Source organism: Trichosurus vulpecula, chromosome 1, assembly GCF_011100635.1.
Source record: "Trichosurus vulpecula isolate mTriVul1 chromosome 1, mTriVul1.pri, whole genome shotgun sequence".
NCBI lineage: Eukaryota > Metazoa > Chordata > Mammalia > Diprotodontia > Phalangeridae > Trichosurus > Trichosurus vulpecula.
In genome coordinates, this window is record NC_050573.1 from 522,471,907 (window position 1) to 522,488,792 (window position 16,886).

Here is a 16,886-nt window from a genome sequence, read left to right on the forward strand (position 1 = left end):
TAGGTAACAAGCTCCTAGATCCCTGAGAGAGATCACCATTACAACAGGATTTCAATTAGGTCTGCATTATCAAGTAGGGATTTATTGGAGATTGCTTTCCCTGTGGCCAGTGGCAAATCACCTGCAAAAGTTCGTTGTTAAACTCAAAAACTAAAGATCCCCAATACCACTTTGCCACCCAGACCAACTCAGCAAGTGAAATGTGAATGCTCTGGGCATTCAGCTCTGGAGACAGGACCTTTTGGCAGTTTTAAAATCTTACATCTAAACCACAAGTGAATCTGGAAGCCTAGCAAATGGCTACCCAGAAGGGAGAAAGCAGCTAACAAACTAAACAAATATTTATCATCCAGGAGAAAGAAGCAAAGAAATCTTAACTCTTGTTGGCTAGGGCAGGAGTTTCTAATCTTTAAGAGATTCTCAAACCACTGGGGAGTAGAGTAACATGTCAAGTCCAGAGAATGAAGGATGAGCACCTTGCTGGCAGTGTAATGCTCTTCTCTCTTCCACAGAACAAAGTGGAACCTCAAGAGTGACCAAGTAACCTCGTAATCTACTGGATAGGGACCCTTGGTTGACTATGCTCACTGCATTCAAATGATTTCATTGTGGTGCAGAAGGCACTTCTCATAAACAATAAATGTCTAAGTTTCAAAAATTTGTTTGTAAATACAAACAAAAAACACAACTTGTCCCTCAGATCAACCTTGTGACTCTCAACTGTAAGCCACCATCCTAAAGCTGATCCTTAAAAATAGGTACATATAAAAGCATGGAGAGAGAAAACACTTGAAATGCTCATTATTTTAATGGTCAATAGCTTCTGGCTGGCTCTGGATGGTACAGTTAAACAATATACTTGAAAGGTTCCCCCCTCCCCCAAAAAAGCATTTCACACCCCCCTTTATATAGTTTGCTTCCGTCAACATTCCACTGCTCAGACTTCCACAGCCTAGAACATGTCTTGAGTCACTGCAGATCCACATATTAGTGTAATGAGCTGAAAATCCCTTGGTGTAGCAGTGATTTCTCTTACTCTGAAAATAACAAATATTAAACCAAACACCTTCCCAGTCTCCACTGCATTTCAGAGGAAAAAAATGTTACTGTGGAAATCTTAATACATTGTTGTCTCTTGTGGGTGTTCTTTCTCTCTCTCTCTCTCCCTTTTCTACTGAAATCATACAGCATAGAGCTCGTAAATCTTCTTTACACAGTACACCAGGGCAGCGAGTGCTATTGTGTTATGCAGTCTCTTTCTGTGCAGGTCGTCCTTCCTCACCAGCACCACAGGAGTGGAGGAAGTGAGCGTATGCAGAGGCAGTCGGGAAAGTTTATAGGCATCATACTCCACTTGATACTTGCAGCAGGGGTCAAACTGCCAGGAGATTCCGTAGAGGGTGCAACAGGCCATGCTCAGCACGCCAGCAGGCAGGGAGATATAATGGGAATAATCTAAGGGAAGTGCCAACGGGGTGAAGAGGCAGGCGCTGCCTGCCAGCACGGCTGTCTTGTGCAGGCAGTTCCCAACTGTGATCCATCGGGCAGTCTCATCACCAATCCTGGTGGGCTCTATGACTATGTATTTGTATTGCGCCTCCAGAGCCTGCTCCAACTCATACTCAAACTGGTCTTGGGCATTCTCTCCATTGTAGATTTCATGAACGATGTAACACTCCGTGGCAGACAAGGTTACCCTGTTGAGGAGAGAAAGATGAGACAATTAAACAAAGAACCTGGTTTGCTTAATTTCAAGAATGCCAGCTTCACAGTGGGGAATTGGGAGGGTGAAGTTCTGTTTAAATGTGAAAAGATCCAACACCTTCAACAAGCCTCCAGGTATTGCGGTTTCGTGGTGTATTTGGGGGTCGTCTCAAAGAATTCAGACACAGACCACCTCCAATCCAATCAAAGGCATTTACTCAGGATTACGATCTCAGCAGGCTGAGTTCCAAGAGGAACTGGCAGCTTCAGAAAGACAAAACAGGTAATTTTATATAGTGTAATAATGCTGATTACACAACAGAAATTATGAGTATTAAAAAGGCAGAAGTTTGTCAAGGGATTAGGTAATAGGGGACATGGCCTAGGTGGAACTGTGTATGTTATTACCCACAATGCACACAGAAAAACCAATGGGGGCAGTACATGTATGTATATTATAATAAGCCTCTCTACATCATGGGTTCACCTAAAGGACAGCTTTTGCTATGACTGTGCAGGTGCCTACTTAGGGAAAGTCCTTTCTGTTGTTTTGGGGTCCACATCCTGCTCGGGCATCCCAGTGGTGCTGCTTTCTGACTGGCTGGCTACCGTGGTCCTGTCTGAGATTAGATGGTTGTGGCTGAGCACATGGAGGCACCTGTTGTTTCTATATTTTTTTTGGAGGAAGGAAGGCAGGGCAATTGGGGGTTAAGTGACTTGCCCAAGGTCACACAGCTAGTAAGTGTGTTGCACCTGTTGTTTCTGTGGGAAATGAGAAATGGGTCTGGGGGCAGTGGCTAGCATTCTATTAATGGACACTCCTGCTGTTCTGAGGCATATAGTTAGGATGTTGGGGGGGGGAAGGGGAGACAGTGGCTGGTTAGGGGCAGTGGGCCTGCTGTTCAGTGAAGCCTATGATTCAGTCTGGTGGCCTGTGGTGTGGTTAAAGCCAGACTGTGTGGTTCATTCAGGATATGCCTGCTGTTCGGGAAGGCCAATAAGGAAGTTAGAATATTGGGGCTGGGGGACAGCTTTATTAGGATTCCATCACAAGGATACTCTAGAAAGAACTTAATTTAGAATCAAGGCCTACGGGGGGGGGGGACCCCCAAAGTCTAGGAAAACTTCCTATTGCAATGTATGCCAGACACAGTTCTGCCCCGCTACAGATAAAATTGGGATTCAGTTAAAAAGCTAGGGGAGGAGACAGAAGGGGAGAGTTGTATCTGCAGGCTATCACTTTTTAACACACTAAAAAGTGCACAAAACTAAATTTACTATTATCTAAGGCATTACCCTGAAACAAGAGTTCTGTGTTGAAAGTCAATGCACACTGATAAAAGGTAATGTATAACCCTCTGCCCTCACGTGCTCAAAGGAAGTCATCTTTGTCTCTAAGAACAAAGGGTATAATAGCACAATTTAGTCTTTAGTGACTGAGCACAAAGCAGCCTCTTGGGATGGAAGTCAGGAGACCAAATGGTCAGAACTCCTCAAAAGCTATCTGTAACAACAGCCCTACCTGCCTCCTGTCAAAGGCTGCCCAAATACCTGTTTGAAAAGTCTCAGGGATGTTAAAGAAGGCTTGTTACTTGTGTGGATAGCAAAGGAAAAGGTAAATTTCATCTTGTGTTTCAATCTGAAAACTGCCTTTCTTGGAGAACTACAAACTTCCAGGAGGTGACAGACTAATTTTAATGTTCTGGTCTCTTGACTTTACATATATGAGAATGGGGAAAAGAGGTGTTATTAACAAAGCTTCATTTAACAGAAATTAGCCAATTACTCACTGTCTATAATTAAGACCCCAGAATATGTTCCATTAGCTATAACCCAGCAACCACTTATTGTGGGGCATTTCAGAATCATGAAACTGGATAACAATCAAGGATTTTTTGATTCAGCTTCAGTCAGCTGCAGGAAATTCTCTACTGCATTCAATTTTATACAGCAAGCCAAGTATTAAACAGAGCACCATGTTAGCTTCTGAGGAAATTCAAGATAAGCCGGTGTCTGATGGGGAAACGAGACATCAAATCATCTACCTGTTATTTTTTGTGTTGCTGTGAATCAGGAAAAGCTTCACTAAGAACATAAATAAAAATACCTGACATTTATATAAGCGCTTCAAGGTTTACAAAGCACTTTATAAATTTCATTTCACTTGATAGCCACAGCAACCCTGTGAGGTGGGTTCTTATTATTATCAACCCTGTTTTATGGATACAGAAACTGAGGCTGAAATTATGGAACCATCTGAGGTAGAATTCAAATTCACGTCTCTTAATGACTACTTAAGTCCAGCACCCACTGCAACAGAAACATCTGCCTCTCACTGAACCAGTGTTCAGTCATGATAGGCAGCTCACTTTCACATTCCACCGCTAGGCTTCCTTATAATTTCTACTCATTGGTCCTAGCACTTCAAAACAGACACTAAAAAGACTAAATCTTTCCCATGATAGCCCTTAAACCAAAGACAAATATCATGTTTGCTGCACCTCCCCTACCTCCAACCCCTAATACCTCCTCCCAATCTATCATGGGTTCAGATCATATAATTTCTGAAACTGAACATGGTATTGAAGGTATGATCTGATCAACACAGAGTGTGTCCTTACTACCTTCCTTGTTCTAGGAACTCCATTTAGATGATACTGTCCAAAACTACATTAAGCCTTTCTGGGAGTTAAGTCACACTTAACCAGGCCAACTGAGTCCTGGTCTGTTTAACACCAACTTCCATCTCCCCCACTGCGCACATACAGGAGATGTTGAATCTAAGGAATTCACATTTATCTATTTGATTTCATTTACTGTTTTAAGCTCATCAACATCTTTTAAATTAGTCTTTGATGTGGAAATATGAGTAATATGATTGTACATGTATAACCTATATTAGATCACTTGCTGTTTTGGGGAGGGTAAAAAATTCAAAATCTTATAAGAGTGAACATTGAAAACTATCTTTATATGTAATTGGAAAAAAAACTACTAAGTTGGGGAGAAAAGGATCTTTTAAAGTCTTGTTTCTACTACCCCGTATAGTCACTGTTTCTTCTCAGCTTTTCATTATCGCCTCTCCAAATTTGATAAGCCTACTTTCATTAGCCAACAAAAATGTTGGCTACAGAACATCACTAAACAAGCAACTTAAGACATCTGACTACACTGGTATCAATCCATCATTCAAACTAGCACTCTTTGGGTCCAGCTGCTCAATTTCATAATTGAGCTTAACTACGCTGGTACCAAAACCCTGCCTCATTTCTCCATCTTGTCTGTAACACCATGAGAGACTTTGTATTGAACGCCTTGCTGAGACAAGATGTGCTTTTTACAACAGTTTCCTGATACACCAGTCTATTGTTGTTTGTCCTTTTGCCACGGACTTGCAAGTGAATTGGATTTAAGTGAAGGAGAGCTGGGCAAAGTCACCAGCCTTACTTTCTCCTCCAGAGGCACCTGGGTCCAGAGATATAGATCAGGACAACCGGAGATGGAACCAGCCTACAGACCCCTATCAAGGGAAGGGATAGGCTGCTATGATTTTAATGCACCTATGCTAGCTCCTAGTAATCACTATTTTCTACAGGCTAATAAAGGTTGATCTCTTAAGCTGGTAAAAAGAGATACTATCCTGAATTACAAAAACAAAAGGTCATTTGGACTATATCCCTTAAACTACACCAAAAGATCTAGATTAGCTATGTGTAAAGACAGATATCTGACTTTCTAAATTTGCTATTTAGTTTTTTAAAATATATGTATTTTTGTTTTACATTGTCCATATGTATACCTTCCCACCTACCCCTTTCCGGAGAGCCATCCCTTATAACAAAGAATCTGGTTTGTTATTTAGTTGCCCCAAAATCAGTTCATTTAAGGGAATTCTTTCCTTCCATCATCGATAAGAAATCAATTAATATTATAGTGTATGTAAACTGGGAAATGTCAGATTACAAAGAAAAAGGGCAGGTACTTGTGATTTATTGAAATAGGAGATCTCAAATGTTACTCTCAGGTTAAATCAACTTTTTAAAAGCATTTTAAGGGAGAAATTAGCCAGAGGCAAAAGTTTAGTTTTAGTCTACTTACAAGTTAATTAGGGTAAACAACTGATTAGCTCTCCCACAGGCTCACAACAGAATGAAAAGTAGTTATTAATGAACTGGTAACTGCTCCTAAAAGGGTCCTAGGAGATAAAGCTGTCACAGGATGTAAACTCCATTAGACAGGGTAGGAGAGTAAAAGGTACAGAGCTGGTCCATTACAGTAAGAAGGAGCAGGTTTGAGTTGTGTGAAAGCCTAGAAATAACCCTTTATCCCAGGAAATGAAACTTAATTAATTTTGGCTAAAATATTCTAGTCCATTCTAATTAAATTGTGTACTATAATTCAATTTTATATACTCTAAAGATGGCAATCATGGGAATTAACCAGGTGGTAAACTAACTGCTATGCTTTAAGGACAAATTAGTTCCCTAAAGGCAGTTGGGGTACATAAATATGATTGGTTGTTATAATGCTTCCAACAATGTGTTGTCAAAATAGCTTGTCCACAGTGCAAAAATAGCACAGTCTAATCTATCATTATCAGTTCTTTCTTGAGGTGTAAATTAATAGTCATAAGCAGGTAGAAACCTTGAATAGAATTTTGTATAAATAGGTCTTAATTCTGAAGAGAAGTGTATGAAAACTAAGTTCATGGGAATCTCAAAACAGACATTTTCTCTGGATTTTCAAATGCATCAACTAAAAAGGACCCCTTTTCTTTTCCGTGACCCATAGTGAGAGTAAAGAGATCAGAAAGTGAAGAGGTAAGAGTACTTCATAAAGAAAAAGATAAGTTGCTTCAAATTTAGTTATGTGACCCACTTAAGAATATCAATCAAGGTGCTTTATTTTTGTCCTGGGACTCAATGATTTAAAGGCTGAAGAAATGCTAAACACTATTCCCCAAAGGACCTCTTTGATCAACAAGTTTCTGTACACTGAAAGAGACAAATACCTCAAAAACAGGTTTATTAAGATGTTGACCAATGCCTCAACTTCTCCAAATGAAGTAGTCTGTTTCTTCCCCGAGAATAGGAATTAACCTTTTTTTTGTGAATGGACCACTTTGGCAGTCTAGTGAAGTCTATAGAGAGGCCTCAGAATATTCTTAAGTGAACAAAATTTTAAAAATAAGATTAGAGAGGAAACCAAATTACACTGAAATAATTACCAAAATTTAAAAAAAAAAAAACAAAACAAGCTCATGGAGGCCAGATTAAGAACCCCTACCTTAAGGTTTGGTTGTTGACAGCTATACTTTTCCTAAGACTACAGATCAAAAAAACCCATGATACCTGAAAAGTTATTATCTTTTGCAAACATATATCTTTGGGCAGTCAGTACTCAGCCCAACCCTGTTTCCCCAATTCTGAGATCCCTGCCATTCCTTTCTACTCCTTGTGAGCTTTACATGTTACCAGCACTTTTCTGTCTTAGTCAATACAGAGAGGTGATATAAAAGATACTGACACACAATTAATTATTTCCTGAGGGCTCAACATGTGAAAAAAAGCAGGGAGAAGCAAACAAGCCAATGTTTTCAATTTTGATTCCTTTGAAGAATGTTATTTAAAATTACAGTTATTGCTGAAATAGATGAAACTAATAATAGGCATCAGTTACTTTAAAACTGGAAAGTTCAAAGACAATCTGTCTTCCTTCAACTATCGTTCAATTTATGGCAGGTTTGTAAACATGGATACCTCTTTTTATCTATATCGTAATATATAAGTAGTAACCTGTCCTACTAGGCTACCCTTATATGAAAGCTACATTCTATACATGAAAATAAAATAAAATTTTGTGTAGTCCTTGGTATTCCAGTTACAGACAAATAAAAATTACCAGAGAGAAGGTAATATGTATACATATGTACATGTATAGTATGATGAAACACTTTTAGTATTTCAAGACAAACAGCTGTATCCTGCCACCATGCCTTTTTCCTGAGTCCCTCAAAAGCATCAGGGGATCCGCTGCTAAGATAATCTGATCACTGTTTGCACATTTGCACATGGAACTTAGGGTGCAAAAGCATCAACAATGCAGTTTTAAAACTGAACTTGAGGTGTACTCAAAATAGGTCACTGAATCTGAGGTGGAAGTCACAAAACCCAATGAAATCCAGCCCATACCAGAACAACGGTGTCTAATCAAAGGAAGAACTCACTACCTCCTGAGGGTAGCACTTTTGGACTATTACCATCTAAGGACATTTTCCTTTTTAACCAGGTCTAAATTTACCTCTTTTAAAATTTCTACCCATTGCTCCTACTTCTGTTTTCTAAGAACACTGCCACAAATCAAGTCTAATCCCTCCGACCCGCCTTTCAAATAGCTGAGGACAGTTATCAGTTGGTCCCCCTTCACCCCCCATCCTTTCTCAAGGCTAATCACTAAATTCTTCAACCAATTCTATTATGCCATGGTTTCAAGGTCCTCATCATCCTGGTTGTCTTGTTTAGGATGTCTCTAGCTTATCGATGTTTTTCAGAAAAAAACCCAAAGTCAAGGAAAGTACAGCTTAGCAGAGGAAGCCACCCCCCCACAACAAATGATACCAGCAACTCAGAGGGTGAATAATAAATAGCAGAGATGCTCCAGGAGGACTCAGCCCAAGCAGCAGGGCTTGGGGCATAATGGTAGTACCACATGGGGACCTGAAAAGGCTGTCTAATCATACCTGCTGGTATTTAATCTAGACCTGCCTAGGAAGGAAGAGATTTCACACACTGCCTATCCTCCAGAGATGTACTACACCAAATCCCCTTTGGCCAGTCCACAAACAGGCATACAATTTGTCACCAGGCTCCTAAAGCCCTCCAGATACCCAGTTCTATGACTAATTCTGTAGGTTTACTGGCACACAAAGCTCCTCCTTCCAAGACATTGTTATCTCGTGCCTTTCTTGGACACACTCTCCTCACCTCTGCCTCCTAAATCACACCTCCTCCTAATGGAGACTTTTCCTGATCCCCAATAACTGTTAGTGATTTCTATCTCTTGAAATTACTCTGCATTGCTTTGTATATACTTTGTTTCTACTTCCACCACACTATCCACCATGCTGCATCTCCTACCACCCATCCCCACCCTGGAGTTCTTGAGGACAGATTGCTTTATTTTTGTCTTTGTGCCCATCTCCTTCCTGGAGACACTGTTTGATGAATCAACTGGCTTTCCAGAATTTCATAAGGGACAAGTGAAGATAAGTCAACATGCTAAAACCAAAGGGAACAAATAATCTTCTGTCGTAACTCATTAAGATCAGGGTAGACAGTGCATGTAACCACCCATTAAGCCTACATTTTTAAAATTCTCTGCCACTACTAACATGGATCATTAGGATTGCAAAGGCTGCCAAGATCATGCTGTTTGTTGGTTCAGCTTTGAACTGCTGATACTGATTTTTTCATCCCGCTTTAGTTAAGAAATGAAATAGTTTCACTGCTCCACTGAGGAAGCTATTTCTAATTTCCAGACGTCACCCAACACTACATACACACTAGTACTCTTCTAAAACTCACATAATCTAAATGAATTGCCAAACAAATTGAGATGCAGTTACAACATTGCTTTACACTTTCCAAGCACCACTAGCCAACTTCCTCTCAAACCAATCACTAGTTTGTAATACAACATGTAACATGCATAAGTATACTTGGTTCTGGAAAGTAGCAAATCTCCAGGGGCTTTAGGCTTCTCTGACAAAAAGCCAGATGAAGTCTTTAACAGTTCAGGGGTGGGGAACCTGCGGCCTCCTGAGACAACACATGGAACTTCTAGTCCTTGGGTGCAGCCTTTTGACTTGAGTTCAAGTTTTACAGAACAAATCCTTTTATTAAGGGGATTGTTCTGTGAAATTTGGATTCAGTCAAAGGTCCCTTCCCCTTCGCTGGTTTAGATATTCTCAAATGATTTTCACTGCAGGTATTAAACGTGTATTAAGAATCACCATTAACTAAAATACACATGATGACCACTCTTGTGCCCACCCCACCTCCATGATTTTCACTTCTTAGTACAAATACAGATGTGTAAATGTCCATTAACACGAAACCGAACACCTGTCAAGAACCTTGGCCCTCACCAGCTGACCTCAGAGCAACCAAAATCAGTTTCAGGTAAACTCCCCACTCTAGTCAGACCTGTTATCTTTGTCATATCCCCCCTAAAGGCCTTTCTTTACCTTTCCTTCACACACCTGGGGAGCCTCCCTGCTCCACCCTGATGCCTTTGAAAATGAATTCAAATTAACCTCTTCCATGTAGTTTAATGGAGAAAACAGAAGGTGCACACTCAGTTCAATTCATTTCTGCTACTGTCACTGCATGTTGTTAATTCTTAATTTTCTCTATTACTGATAGAAGTGGAGATGAGAGTAAATCACATGTGCATATACAAACAGCTTTCAAACACTCTGCAGAGTTCCTAACAATAGCTGGTTAATTGTGAAATCCTTTTGCATTTCCTGAACACTAACCACAGTTATTAGGAGTCCAATTCAAATAACGGCAGTTAAGTGGCTTAGTTGAATTGGGCTTAGGGCAGTGCCAATTTGGAAATGAAAATTTTCCCAAAGTAACCTACAGTGTATGTAGTTTATATAAAGGTAAGGGAGAGATGCCTACAGATGTAGACATGAGTTTCTTTGCACACCAGTGTTTGTGTGTGGCATATGACTTACTTGTCCAATTCATCTAATCTCTCTTAATTATAAGCTTCAGGGCAAAAATCTATTATCTTTTCCACACCCTGTAAACTCCCTAAGGACCCAATCACCCAAACAAATAAACTGTTTGCAAACATCTCCTACATAAAATGAAATATGCCTGTAATATGAGCAATAAAATATTTCGAGGAGCAGTTCCTATCAACTGGGGTCCTGAAAAATTAGAGACCAGGAGTCGGTTTCTATTAAGTAAGCCTGATCTAAACTCACTAAAAACTGTTCCCTCTGGGGCACAGAACAAACCAATGATCAAAGTAGTAACTATTTGTATTTTATGTACTGCAAAATTAAAGACCAGTAAGGCGGGAAGTTGTGAGGTATAAAGCACAAAATATTAACAACTCGGAAATTCCTTAACAACTGTTACATTACTCCCAAGTATCCCAACCTTCCACCCTTTAAAGGAAACAAGGGTACAGGAAAATACCTTCCTGTTCTTTCCACTGGCAACTGCCGTGACCAAAACATGCATGGCAACTTACATGCTACTGAAACATGAGGAGATGTTGGGAAATGAAGGGGACTGGGAGGAAGGAATGTCAGAGTGCTGTACATTGGTAATATTCCAGAGAACTCCAAGCTCTGCTAGGTCTGGAGAGGGACTATTTAGTTCCCAAGAACGAGGGACTATGGCTTCTTTTGGCCATGACCTTTCCCCTCCAGGCACATATAGATTTTTAAGTAATATTAAGATGTCACAAATAAACCTCTGCTGGTTAAAGGCAATGTCACCATACACCATAGATGAAACTGGGAAGGAGATGCAGTGAGGTGGTTGGGAATTTATCTAATCACAGAACACCTCCTGAAAGGGGAGGTGCCACCCATCTTTTTCCTTTACTCATTTCAAAAATTATTTCACTTTGTCCATTGAAAAACAATGCCTTCACATAAGCTGACTGGTCACAGACCAAGTTAAGCCTGACCTGCTCCTTCCCTTCTTTAATCGTCAGCTTCCTGAGCCTCAAAACAGGCTACCATTCCCATTTCATAACCATCTGATTATACATAAAAAAAGCATTATGATTTTTTTGGTTAGATAGTGGACAGTTAATGCATTCACAAGAAACAAGAAATGTTTTACACTAGGCAGCAGTAAGGCACCTCAATTCCAACCTTAAACTAAAAGGAACCCAAGCATATCCTAATTGACACATCCAACTCCAGGAATCTGAATACAGCAACTGGGTGCCTACTTCGGTGAAGTATGAATCTATCCTTTGTTTGGCTTGCTAAGTAGAACACGACATGGAACTTTTCAAACATCTAAAGGCTTGGGATCTAATCCTCTATAGTCATAAGCAAAAAATACACTCGGTGGTCTTTTCCAAATCAGTCATGGAAAAAGCTCTGCCACAAAGCCACTTATAAAAGTTCAAGAATCTTTCTGAAGAGCTGCCAGGCTAGAGACGTCGATCTCAAAAGTACCTTCCAGCTTTAAAATCTACAAATCTAAAACAAAAGATGCCAATGAGAACAGAAGTACACTAACAAAGGAGCATGAGACAACCTTCCTAGGACTTGCCAACATGTTCTTAGAGTCCTTCAATTTAAAGGGCAACATATTTGTAACTTAAAACTACCATTTCACCATCAAAATCCAAGTCATATATCAAAGATAGTTTTGGGTCAATGAGTGGACTCCACTGAAAAAGCCAAGTTCCAGCTAAATAAGGTGTGATCCTGAAAGACTTGAAGGTAGAACCATCCAAATCCTTGCTTCCTAAAGGATGCTTCTACAACATGGAATCCTAAGGCAGTGGAGAGTACTGGGAGAGGTTTTGGGTTTTTTTTTTAAAGAGGCACCTCTGGCTTTGTAAAGAAATTACTTTAACCCTGGAAAAATAAAAATTGAAACCACCCTGGAGCCCCATTTACCTACAAACCTATAATACTGCTGGCCTTTGCAATAGCAGCAAAAAGAACAGGGTGCAAAGAAAATCCATTTTCAGTCAACTATAAAGGAACCCCAAACAAATGACTATACTCACATTCAAACCATCACTGATGGAAGCAAACTCTTAAGGCCCCTGCGTAAGTCTAAGCAGCAAACATAGGGAAAGTAGAGCTGTGATCTGTTCCAAGTTGGCCCATGTATTGCAGAACACACAGATACCTGCACTGTTCTGTCCTAGGTGTGCAAGTTTGTCTCAAAGACTCCGGGAGGAACAAGTGGCATTCTGTTTGGTGCTCTCGCAGCCAGTGTGCTGAATTTTAGACAAGAATTCAGGTTACAGCTCAGAGTCTGCTGTTCTTCATTATAAACATGGTTGAATCCCTAGATTTAATGGAATATGTAAGAAGGAATTATTAAGAGTCCAACTAGAATGGAGAACAAAGCAACATGCAAATAGCTATCATCACTATTTCCATCCCTCTAATAGCCTCTATCAGAATCCATAGCCACTGTAAATATGGCTTAAACAGCTTCTCTTAAGTTTGTCATCCTGGATGTAAATATGGAAAGTCTAGCCCTTTCTAAGATAAACTTCAGTCTTTCCAACTACTAGCTACTGCATTACGTTTTCCCAGTCTCCATGCCCCACACACTAGACAATGTTTGTTTCTTCAGAATTCCACCACAAACCAGATGCCAGTCAGGTAAATGAAGCAAGTGGTTTTAAAAGTGAATGAAAAACGTAGAGCTGTAATTTTAATCAGTGCAAACTGGACATGGAACAAAGTCATTTAAAAGTGCCATAAAGAGTCTGCTTCAGTCATAAGACCCAATAACATGCAGCCATTATAATTTATGGTGGTGTGTAATCAATTAATCTACCCTGCCCTTCCAGAGTAGTCTTCCCACCAGCCAAGCAAGATCTGTAGGTGTGCCACAGAAAGCAGCTGACAAGCTAGACCTAGATGGCAGTGTTATGTTTCCACCTCCTGCTTCTTGAGTGAGAAGTGGATCTTTAGGGAAGCTGAGATCTGGTAAGCTACTACCCAAACAAAACCTAGCTAAAAGTTTACAAGGAAAACAAATAGGTAACCTTCAGCCAAAACGAGTTACATTGAAGTTGTGAAACGCACTAAATGAAACCAAAAAAATCAAATATCCTGCTTCGAGGAGGCATACATTATTCTTTTACAAATGAACCATTAGTTTGAATGGGTTCTTTCCTAGCTTCTTGACTTAAGTTATCCAAAGGCATAAATCATTCTCTATTGCATTTTAGAGATACCTTCAAGGATCAGTCAAGGGTTTAAAATCCAGACAATGGTAGGCGGAACACAGTAGCCCACACAGTATTTTCTATCACTTGCATATACTTACTGAAAGTGTAATTTCTTATTGATTCCTTACGTTTTCTAAACTGACACATATTACACAAGTACAGGGAATCTGAATATTTTGATTTCTAATACCATCTGGAAACTATCAAAATAGCCCTTTGACTTGGCCTATCTCAAAAGTACCAGTAAACAACGTCAGAACAGCAACATCACACTACCCCTCACCCATTCCATTTCAGTGATGAGGGAGCAAAAAACATTAGAGACTTAAGAATACAGTCTTCCCCCTCTCTACCCCGTTCTTTCTTCAATGTAACTTTAAAGCAACCCGAGCAAATCTCTCTTCTCCTTTTCCGATCAACTATGTTAGCCCAATCAGGCTAGCAGTCCTGCATGAGACACGTTTCTTTTGTTTAAACACACGCACAAACACACACACACACAGACTAAAAAGTTTAGATAGTTTTCCCAAAGCCAGAACTGCTCCATTAACCAAGCACCAAGAACAGGTAAGGTCTTCCGGACTTGCTTTTAAAAGACATTTCTAGAGGCAAAAGTCAGTCTCCCCCGACCTCGTATGACAACTCGGCCACCGAAAAAAGGAAACGCGTTTCTGCCGGCCGACCCGAGCCCCGGGAGGGTAGTAAAAGGTCACTTGGAAGGACGCCCTAGCAAGTCCCAAGCAGCCTCGGCCGGGACTGGGGGGTGGGGGGTGGGAGAGCTGGGGGAAGGGGGTGCGGGCTAGGGGTGGCGGGCACCTCTGTCCTCGCGGGATCCACATCTGGAAAGGGCCTGGCCCGGTAAACGTGCACGCTCGCACTGACCTTCCCGCGGCTGACCTGCTTCTGTCACTACTGGTTCCCCTCCTCCGGCCTCCCCACCCCCAAGACGAACAGACCCACATGCGCACTCACACGCGCGCGAACGCACACTCTCACACACACACACACACACACACACACACACACACACACTCAAGCACGCCCCCCGCCGAGCGCCCCCTCCGCGCCCCACGTGGGGGATGGGCGGAAGGGGGAGGGGGCAGCGTACGGACACACGCGGGTGCTTGGCCCCGGCCCTCGGGCCCAGGTGGGACCCGGGCGCCCGCCCGCTGGCGCCTTGCCCTCGATCCTCCCCGCACGATCCGGGCTCTCCGCGGCCCGGACTGGAGCCACACTTCCCTCCAGAGCCGCCCACCCCTCCCCGCCGCGGCGGCGCACCCCGGACCCCACGGGAGGTGCCCAAGGCCGGCCCAAGCAGTTCGGCCGACCCCCGCCCCACCCCGGCTTCTCTCCTCGAGCCCAGATTCCAGGCGCCCCTCGGAAGGCAGGCAAGGGGACCGAGCAGGCGGGGGGGAAGGAGGATCCCAAAGAACTGAGAGGAAGGCGGGAGAAGAGTCCGACGCCAAGGCCTCCACCGCAGCGCCGCTCGGTTCCCTTCGGCTTCCCACGCCCTCCGCCGCTGGCCCGGGAGGAACCGCGGCTCTCCCAGGCTCACCTCTCTCGGGCACTGCCGCCACTGCTGCCCGGGCCAAGGCGCCTCCTTCCCCAAGCAGCCATCTTGGAGACACTCCGTTCGCAAATGTCTCCGCCAAGGCGGCCGAGGGGAATCGGGCGGACTGAAGGGAAATGTAGTCCGTCCCTCGGCACCGGCATAGCCCGGGGTGAGGAAGCCTGAATCCTACGGGAACTACAACACCCACAGTGCACCGCGCTACATCGCAAGCGGCCTGCTCCCAAGATGACTGGGAAATGTAGTCCCGCTCCTGAGGGAGGAGGGCTACAAGAGGAGCCGAAACGTCTCTCGTATCCAATGTTGTTTGATAAACTCATCCCTTCTCGAGGTGAGACTCCCAAAGAGTTCGGATGCAAAGGTCCAGCAAACGCTAAAACCCCCCTGGCCCCGAGAAAGAGAGGCCGAAGGGACACGCGGGGAGAGCCTATAATTCCCAGAATGCTGTTGGGAAGGCGTTCCTCTTTCCCCGCCCCCCTCAGTCTCCCGCCTCTCCTGCTTCCACGCTGCAGCCGAGGCGCCTTCTCCAGACAAGGCCTGGCAGCTGCTTATAGCGGCGGACCGGGCCAACGAGCGCCCCGCCCCTTCTTTCTCCTTCCCTTCCCGCTGCGGCACCGCCGAGGGCCCGACCTCCCAGTCGCCCCCTCCCACCGAGGCGGGCCCACCTGGCCCTGCCCGCGAGAGGCTCTGTCCTTCACGGGCGCCTTTACGTGCTAAGGTCATTGAGAGGAGGGGAGCTACATCCAGCCGCCCGCCCCTCCCTCTCTCCGCTCATTCAGCCATTCGCCGTCCCCTCCCTCCACTCATCCATTCAGCCAACCCACCTCCCCTCCCTGCACTCATACATTCATTCATCCATCTCCCTTCCCACTCACCCATTCAGCCACCCATCTCCCTTCCACTCCTCCAGCCAGCCATCCATCTCTCCTTCCCTCCACTTACCCATTTATTCACCCATCTCCTTTCCACTCATCCTTTCCGCTACCCATCTCCCCTTTCTTTCACTTCATGCACCCATTCACTCTCCCTTCTCCACTCGCCCATTCATCCCATCTCCCCATCCTTCCACTCATCCATTCTCCCATCTCTCCTGTCAACCTGGACTCCAGAGAAAACAGCCAATAATTCCAGAGAAAACAGCCAAATTGAGGTCTTTAATCAGAGCAAGTGAGTTGCAGCTCCAGATACCACACATCAAGTGCTGGGGTACCCGAGGAAGGGTCTGGGAGCAGGGTTTATATAGGCTAGTAAGGCAGGGGGCCGGGCCAGGCTGCAGGTGGGAAGGGTTAAGGGCATCTCTAAGTTTCACCTGGTAAATTGTTTTGCTTAACAAGCAAAAGTCCAAAGAGAAGGCTTGGGAATCTCTGGAGGGGAGAGTTTGGGACGTTTACAAAATTTGCCAGAGGCCAAGAGTGATAGTATCTGGTCAGTCTTGGACAAAATTCACGGGTCTGGGCACGGGGACAAGGTCAGATTCCAGTTAGCTGGGTTTGACACTCCTTCCCTTCACTCATCGCCCATTCACCCGTTTCCCCTTCCTTCCACTCATCCATCCAAACACTTATCTTTCCTTCCCTCCACTCACTTATCCATCTCCTTCCACTCACTCATCCAGCCAACAGCTTTTTTTCTCTACTCACCCATCTCT

General features: G+C 43.4%; 1 protein-coding gene across 3 annotated transcripts; it reads right to left on the reverse strand.

Moving 5' to 3' along the window:
- Positions 1 to 789: 789 nt before the first annotated feature.
- On the reverse strand, positions 790 to 15,294 carry TMEM11 (transmembrane protein 11). Of its 3 annotated transcripts, none has more exons than XM_036766975.1 (3): positions 15,224 to 15,294; positions 12,484 to 12,770; positions 790 to 1,697 (listed from the first exon to the last, which is right to left on the reverse strand). In XM_036766975.1, coding segments are annotated over exons 2-3 (519 nt in total). In that variant the 5' UTR covers positions 12,486 to 12,770; positions 15,224 to 15,294; the 3' UTR covers positions 790 to 1,180. The 3 variants fall into 3 exon arrangements, with proteins under 3 accessions (XP_036622870.1, XP_036622879.1, XP_036622862.1); XM_036766984.1 differs by lacking the exon at positions 15,224 to 15,294 and adding an exon at positions 14,299 to 14,314; XM_036766967.1 differs by lacking the exons at positions 12,484 to 12,770; positions 15,224 to 15,294 and adding an exon at positions 14,485 to 14,599.
- Positions 15,295 to 16,886: the final 1,592 nt, after the last annotated feature.

Bases quoted from the DNA above. Each gene is read 5' to 3' on its own strand.
- TMEM11 (XM_036766967.1), bottom strand. From the start codon at position 14,507: ATGTGGATCCCGCGAGGACAGAG. The intron at 1,698-14,484 runs GTGCCCGCCACC...TCTCCTCAACAG, and splicing joins TGGATCCCGCGAGGACAGAG to GGTAACCTTGTCTGCCACGG.